Raw genomic sequence first — 6882 nt, forward strand, 5'->3', positions numbered from 1 at the left:
GTAATTATTCAGTTTTTTGTCTTATTATGTTTCATATTTTCTCATGTTTTCTAGTGTTTTTTATAAAATATTTTTTTTTGGGAGTAAAAGAAAGCTTCACAATTCCCAAGAGGAATCTTGAATTTCAAAAGTTGAGTCTTCTCTTGGGTGAAGACATACCAAGTGCAAAAAGAAATTCTTAACCCAAGAAAAAAATACAAAAAGTGAATTTTTTTTCTTTTCTTCTCTTGGCTACCAAACACAGCCTGAAAGAGGGGGTGTGTTTGAGATTAGTAATTCCTTAGAAATTAGGAATCTATCTAGAAACTGGGCTTAGAAGTAATTTCAAGATTGTCAACCTCTTCATTTTATTTTATTTTTGAAAAGTTTTCTAATGTTCTTTTGGAAAATCATTCCCTTCTCCGGTAAAATCAAACTTTCACCTCTCCATTTTCCACTGTGAATTTTAAATCCCCAAATTATCCATGTTCCCCTACTCTTCCATAACTACAGTTCTACACATGCATATCCTGGTCTTCCCAACAGCCAGATGCCTCTCTGGACGACCTAGTAACTAGACATGATCTGAATTGACTTCTTTCTCACTATCTCCCTTACCCTCCTCCCCGCCACCACCTCTACTCCTACCCCTACCCCTACACCTTTACAACCCTTGTCCTAACCTGCCTTATGCTTCTCCTCACCACAATTTGTGGGAGTTGCCCCACCACCGTGGCATAATTCAAGTAGTGGTGCAACAACATTCTCTTTCCCCTCCCCCCAACTTGGTGTCCCTGATCATATCATACTTGATAGAGTATTTTGAAATTCAAAATTCAAAAAACATTCTCTTTGCACTTGGTTTGTCTTCACCCAAGAGAAGATTCACCTTTTGAAATTCAAAATTCCTTTTGGGAATTGTGAAATTTTCTTTTGCTCCCCAAATAAAAATCGTGCAAAAAACACAAGAAAACAGGAGAAAATATAAAAATATAATAAGACAAAAAAATGAATGATTACACAATGATTTCCTATGTGCCTATCTCTCTCCTAAAATTCAAAATTTTTGAATTTTTTTCTTTTCTTCTCTTGGTTACCAAATATACATACTCTTTTTATTTTCTCACCATTTCATTTCATTTATACTCTTCTCTTTTCTTTTCTTCTCTTGTCCACCAAACATAGCCTGAAGGTGTAATTTAGGGATTTAAAATTAACAATGGAAATGGAGATGAAAGTATATATTTTAAGGAGAATTAGTAAAGAAACTTTGAGTAAATATGGGATAAGTATCACCAAGTGACAGAAAATTTCCCTTTTTTTTTTTTTTTTTCTTTGCAAGAGATCACTTCGAGTTGTGTGGCCTTTATACCAGCACATGGGTCAGTGAGAATGTGCAGCTATACGCGAGAACATGTTGATGAATAAAATTTTTTATTTCCAAAAGCGATGGAGTGATAAATTTATGTATGCATTTTAAAATTTTTGAGCGCGGCGACTGAGTTGTGAACTTATTAATTTTAAGTCTGGTTCTTTCATAGTTTCATTTCCTTTATTTTTAGAGAAAATTACATTTCCACCCCCTGAAGTTTTTGAAACACCAAAGACACCCCCTGAAAATTCAAACAATTCCAAATCAATCCCTGTCGTTAGCAGACCGTGTTATGTGATAGAACTTCTATTAGTTTTTTTCCAAAATGCCCAAAACACCCCTGCCTGTTGTGAGTGGACAATATTACCCTCCCTTTCCCTTCTTCTTCTAAACTCACACTATCTCACTCATATGACTAAGAACACTAGGATTTTAGAATGCTTTGATCTTCAGCCAAACTATAGGAGTTTGGAGCTTTTGGAACATTAAAACGACAAACAACAGATCTAATTATCATATTTGGAAAAGGTACAAGGGTGATTGAATAATGGGCAACAATACTTAACTAGGCATTTTAGATGAATACTTACTATGGTATACCTAGTTATCTTATGTAAAAAAAGGTAATTGGCTGGTGCATCGAGCAGATGTTATGAACAGTACATAGCCATATGCTCACCTTTGAAAATTGTATATTGTAAATGAATTGAAATCAAACATGGAAAATCCTAGTTTAATGGATATCCTTACCTCATCTTGGAGAGGGAAATTTCTATTTTCTAGTTAAAAAATTACATTAGAGTTGCAGATAATAAGATAAGATGTAGAATTATAACAATGAAAGCCTTGAGAAGATTGCAGATTAGGGAACCCAAGACCCAAATTGTATTTTTTTTTTTTTCAGTATAAGGATGTCTCAAGAGTCTGAGGAATCCCAAAAGTAAAAACAGAAGTTTTCGAGTAGAATCGTGAAAACAGAAAAAAGAAGATGAGAACTTAGAACACTTTCAAGTCTCTACAATAAACACAACAAATTGAGGGGTTAGCCCACACGTGGATGATATCATTCATTAAATAGCTTGAGATAGACATTGCAGGCTTCGCAGTAGCTCCAGGATGATTTCATTCTTCAGAGATTGTTAAGTGAGAATGATCTAGGGTTTGCAAGGTGGAAAAACAGATTCTCTATAAAGATAGATGAGAGGGAGAGAACCTTCGTCGGAGAGCTCTAAACGTGTGCAAGATGGAAGACTTATCATCATCAGAGGGTTCGAGTAGAAATTTCACCGAATAGTTGCAGATCGTCGGAGCCCTAAGGTTCTCCTTCCACCAAAACTCAGGATTTGATGATAGGTCATGTTGGAGATGCCTAAAGGGTAAAATAGACATTTTTCTTATGAGTGTAAGTTAGATGTTTGAGGTTAGGATATAATAGTCTTTCACCATATAAACTAACAGTTAGATTAACAACATGGGTGTGTTTGTGATTTTTCAAAGTTAGAGGGGGTGTTCGTGTCATTTACAAAAACACATGGGGTGACTTTGAATAAAGACCAAAGTTCAAGGGGTGACAATGCAATTTTCTATTATTTTTATTTTGTAAATTGCATTCCTTCTTTTTTTTTTTTTTTTTGTTAGATGTAAATTGGGTTCCATGTTCAACAATTGAAAAATGTGATTTGAATGTCAAAAGCATGACCTTACAAATGAGAAAAAGAAAAAGGGCATTAGGGGAAGGGGCTGTCAACCTGTGTGAAAGCTTTTACTTCTCAGCCAAAGACTTTTTTTTTTTTTAGAAGTAAAAACAAGACTTTTTTCTTCTCCGTTTGCAACAACTTCTTTTATGTCGTATAGGGGTGCATGTTTGGTCCACTATCTGAGGGCCCCCCTGAGCCTGGATAGAACCTGAGTTAGGATTCTCAGCTCACAGGGCAGGTGTGCGATGGGATATTTAGGCCCAAGATTTCTGCCCAACCCAATTCAATTTGATTGGCCCTAATCAGGTGGGGTGACATCCATGAGGGTAGAAAATCTATACTCTTGACCAACCCCATAAAGAAAATCTTTTTTCTATGCTGGAAGGAGGCCAATTCTTTGTTAGTTAAAACGGGAATGGTAAAAAAACATTGTTCGGTACGGGCATGTTTTAAACGGATCAAAACGTGAACTAAATGATCAAAAATACGGTCAAATATGGTAAAAATGGGAAAAAATAAAAAACGGACAATACATGTTTTAAACGTTTATATTTAAATAATACGGTGTCAAAAAAAGGCCAATATATAGACATAAATTGGCATAATAATTCTCTAAATACCTAGATAACAATCAAAACAAATATAGATAATATTCATTTGAAGTTTTAAATGCGTATCCATTTTTAATATCAGTTTTTTTACTATCAAAAAAATGGATACACGTTTAAAACTTCAAATAGCCCCGTTCCTATTTTTTACAGACTTTCTGTGAAAAATTCAACAAACAGCGTTTAAAACGGCAAAAAAACGAGACGGCGTTTTAAAGGCATTTTAAACACGAATAAACTAACAAAGGGCCAGATCATGTCCTCGTAGGAGAATATTCTAACATTTTGTGTTGCAAAGAGAAATACTCTTCAAAAGAAATGTATAAAGACTTGAAGACAAAAAATAGTGTTTTTTGAGTGCTCACTCATTTTCTACTCTCTTGATCCACACACATAAATCCAACCAAAATCTACAAGAGGGATGGATTCCATATGTATGGAACCATCTCATTTTTTTTCACTTTTTTCCTTATAATCACAGTTGCAAATCTTTGCTAAGTTAACCCTACTTTGCTAATGAGCATGAAACGTGGGGATATATCTCCACCCTCCATAGAATGTGGGTCCCACACCAGATGGAGGGTGTGGGATCCATCCCCACCCATCCCCATGTGGGTGAGCTCCCAATAATGACAGAGGCCACTCCAATCCCTTTGCTTGGTTGGAGATGGATGACCCCTCCAATCCCTGCTGTGTCATTATTGGGAATCTCTACTTGATTAACTCACTTTGCTTGGTTGGAGATGAGCAATAATAATATTCACAAAAGCCAATCGAAGATTTCAGAATTTATTATTATGATTATTTTTTTTCAGTAGAAGAGATTTCAGAATCAGAAACACAGATACTAGTGTGTGAAAATCGTCTTTAGTGATTACATTGATATAGGCCATAGTTCCATACAATGACCATCGGATAATTGAGAAGCTCTTGGAATACGTATTCAGATGTTGTCAGCACCTTACCGCTCGGCTGCAGAGCATGTGGGACTAATGCTATATTGCTATGGTTATGGCATTTGGTGTCGCGTTAACACCAAGAAGCTAACACCGGTGTCACCGCGTCCATAAACTCTGGGTCTAACTCGAGGGCAGTCATGGACTCTGGCATAAGGCTAACCTCCAAGTCCACACTTCCTCCTCCATGGCGCCCTGGGTAAGAAATCACTCTCCCATCGCACTTATTATCAATCCCACTTCGAACAGCCTCTGCTTTTCCCCACCCAAAGTCACACCCATACATCTCGAATCTGGGTGAGCTACCAATAAAGACGCCGCAGGGATCGAAGAGTTTGCTTAACTGGTAAATTTTAGGACTCTTCATCCACATCTCCAACCATTCCCGCACCTTATTTTCAGTATGACCCTTCACAGCTTCGTGCAATAGCAATGCTCCCCACCCAATTCCATGGCTGAGCAATTCTCCAACAGTGGTCGTTGCCATCACAGGCTGAACGCAGCTTCCAAAGTAGTCCGGGGATAATGGTGGGTTCAATCTTGATCTATTATTAGTGGAAAAACTGCAACTCGTTTTTTGGTGGCTCTGTAGATGAAGGCGAGCCCGTGTCACAGACCTCCAGACAAGTGCAGACAAGGCCTGGAAGGAGGATATGGTGCTAGTGTTGGACTCCGCGTTGGCTTTAGCTTTGAGCCTCGCAATGGATTGTGGTGAGAAATGGAAGAATCTATCTCTGAGCTCCACCGGTGGCTGGAATCTGTCAATGAACTCATTATGGTGAGAGTAAGGTAAATTGATAACAGGGGAGTGGCCATCGAGGAACCAACGTGTAAGGACTGGTGGGTGCGAGATTTGATTGTGCTTGCATATCTCTGCCCATGAGTTGAAGAAATTCCAGAAGGAAGTGCCATCACCTAGGACATGGTTGAAGGAGCATGCTATGAAGATTCCATCTACTAACTCTGTGACCTGCACGGCTAGTAAAGGCAAAATGTGGCCATCATGGCTTAGAGCTTCTCCTTGCAGAAAGAATGATCGAACGATGAGGGGAACATGAATTGGGGAAAGGATGTCTGCCATGGTCAAATCTGCAAAGGCGTGGACGAATTCCACTTCTGGGTTGTTCTTGTTACAATCCAGAGAGATTGAATATGAAGGTGGGTTGTCCTGTTTATGCGTGATGAGGTGGCCGGTCAGGGGGAAGAAATGGACGAGGGTGCGAGAAAGGGAATCCTTAAGCTGGTTAATGATGGTAGTAATGGAAGGAGGGTCTTTAGGTTTGGGAAAGAGAAGACCCTTCTGGATGTAGTGTCCGTTGAGCAAGGAGATCTCCCATGGGTTCAAGTGGAAAGGCTGCTTTGATTCCTCTGGAACGTACTCTGGTTTTATGGAGCATCTTGAGATGTGCCGAACCGCCGGACGACTTGCCATTACTGGGATGGGCGGGTAAGGGGTTGGAGAGAGAGAGAGGACACCAGGAAGAAGGGACGACCAGTACGCCGCGGCCACGGGCGGAGATCCGGAGACGACCTCTTCCGCTTCAGACAGTCACGTGTAGCGGGTTAAGCTTTCCAATACCAGGTTGGACTACATTTTTATAAAACCCTAGGTCCCATTTGCTCGACCCAAGCCCAGGTCAGCCAAATGTTAGGTTGGGATATTGCTAACCCAGAATCAATTCTACTGAATTTAACCAACCCTACTGCCCTGATTGATCGGATTGGGCTGGACTGGTCGGAATTAGGCCTCATTAACCTTTTTTATATTCTTTTATCAGCCGCTGCATACCAAAGTGTGTCGCGGGACACAGGATTTCAGTCCGTTTGATGATGCATGGAATGAGGTGTCCGATGGGATCAGATGGTCAACCAGCATCACACAAGAGAAGGCTTTTACCACATGGTCATGTTGGCCTCTGAGGCCTTCTTCATTGATGTGAAGAAAATATGTGGTAAAGAAGATGTCGACATCTAACACTCCTTTTCAAAGTTTTGTTCTTCAGTGAGTTAAAAATACTTTCGAAAAAAAAAAAAATACAGGTAGGGATTCTATATATATATATTTTTAATTATTAATTATTTATTTATTTCTATTGCTTTTAATTTGACTTAAAATTGATGTGCTTCTTCTGATGGGCTTTTTAGTAGTTTTTTTTTTTTTTTTTTTTTCTTTTTTGGTAATGCTTTTTAGTAGTTAGTATGCTTCATCACATTTCATTATTTGTTTTTCCCTAATTTTCTGACTCTTTTTTTTTTTTTTTTTTTTTTTT

At 38.6% G+C, this 6882-nt stretch overlaps 1 protein-coding gene across 1 annotated transcript; it reads right to left on the bottom strand.

The window, feature by feature from the left end:
• Window positions 1-4415: 4415 nt before the first annotated feature.
• On the bottom strand, window positions 4416-6359 carry LOC122073023 (uncharacterized acetyltransferase At3g50280-like). The gene has a single exon (XM_042637503.1). It carries the CDS (start codon window positions 6042-6044, stop codon window positions 4686-4688), a length of 1359 nt encoding a protein of 452 aa, XP_042493437.1. The 5' UTR covers window positions 6045-6359; the 3' UTR covers window positions 4416-4685.
• Window positions 6360-6882: the final 523 nt, after the last annotated feature.

This window comes from Macadamia integrifolia, chromosome 3, assembly GCF_013358625.1.
Source record: "Macadamia integrifolia cultivar HAES 741 chromosome 3, SCU_Mint_v3, whole genome shotgun sequence".
NCBI lineage: Eukaryota > Viridiplantae > Streptophyta > Magnoliopsida > Proteales > Proteaceae > Macadamia > Macadamia integrifolia.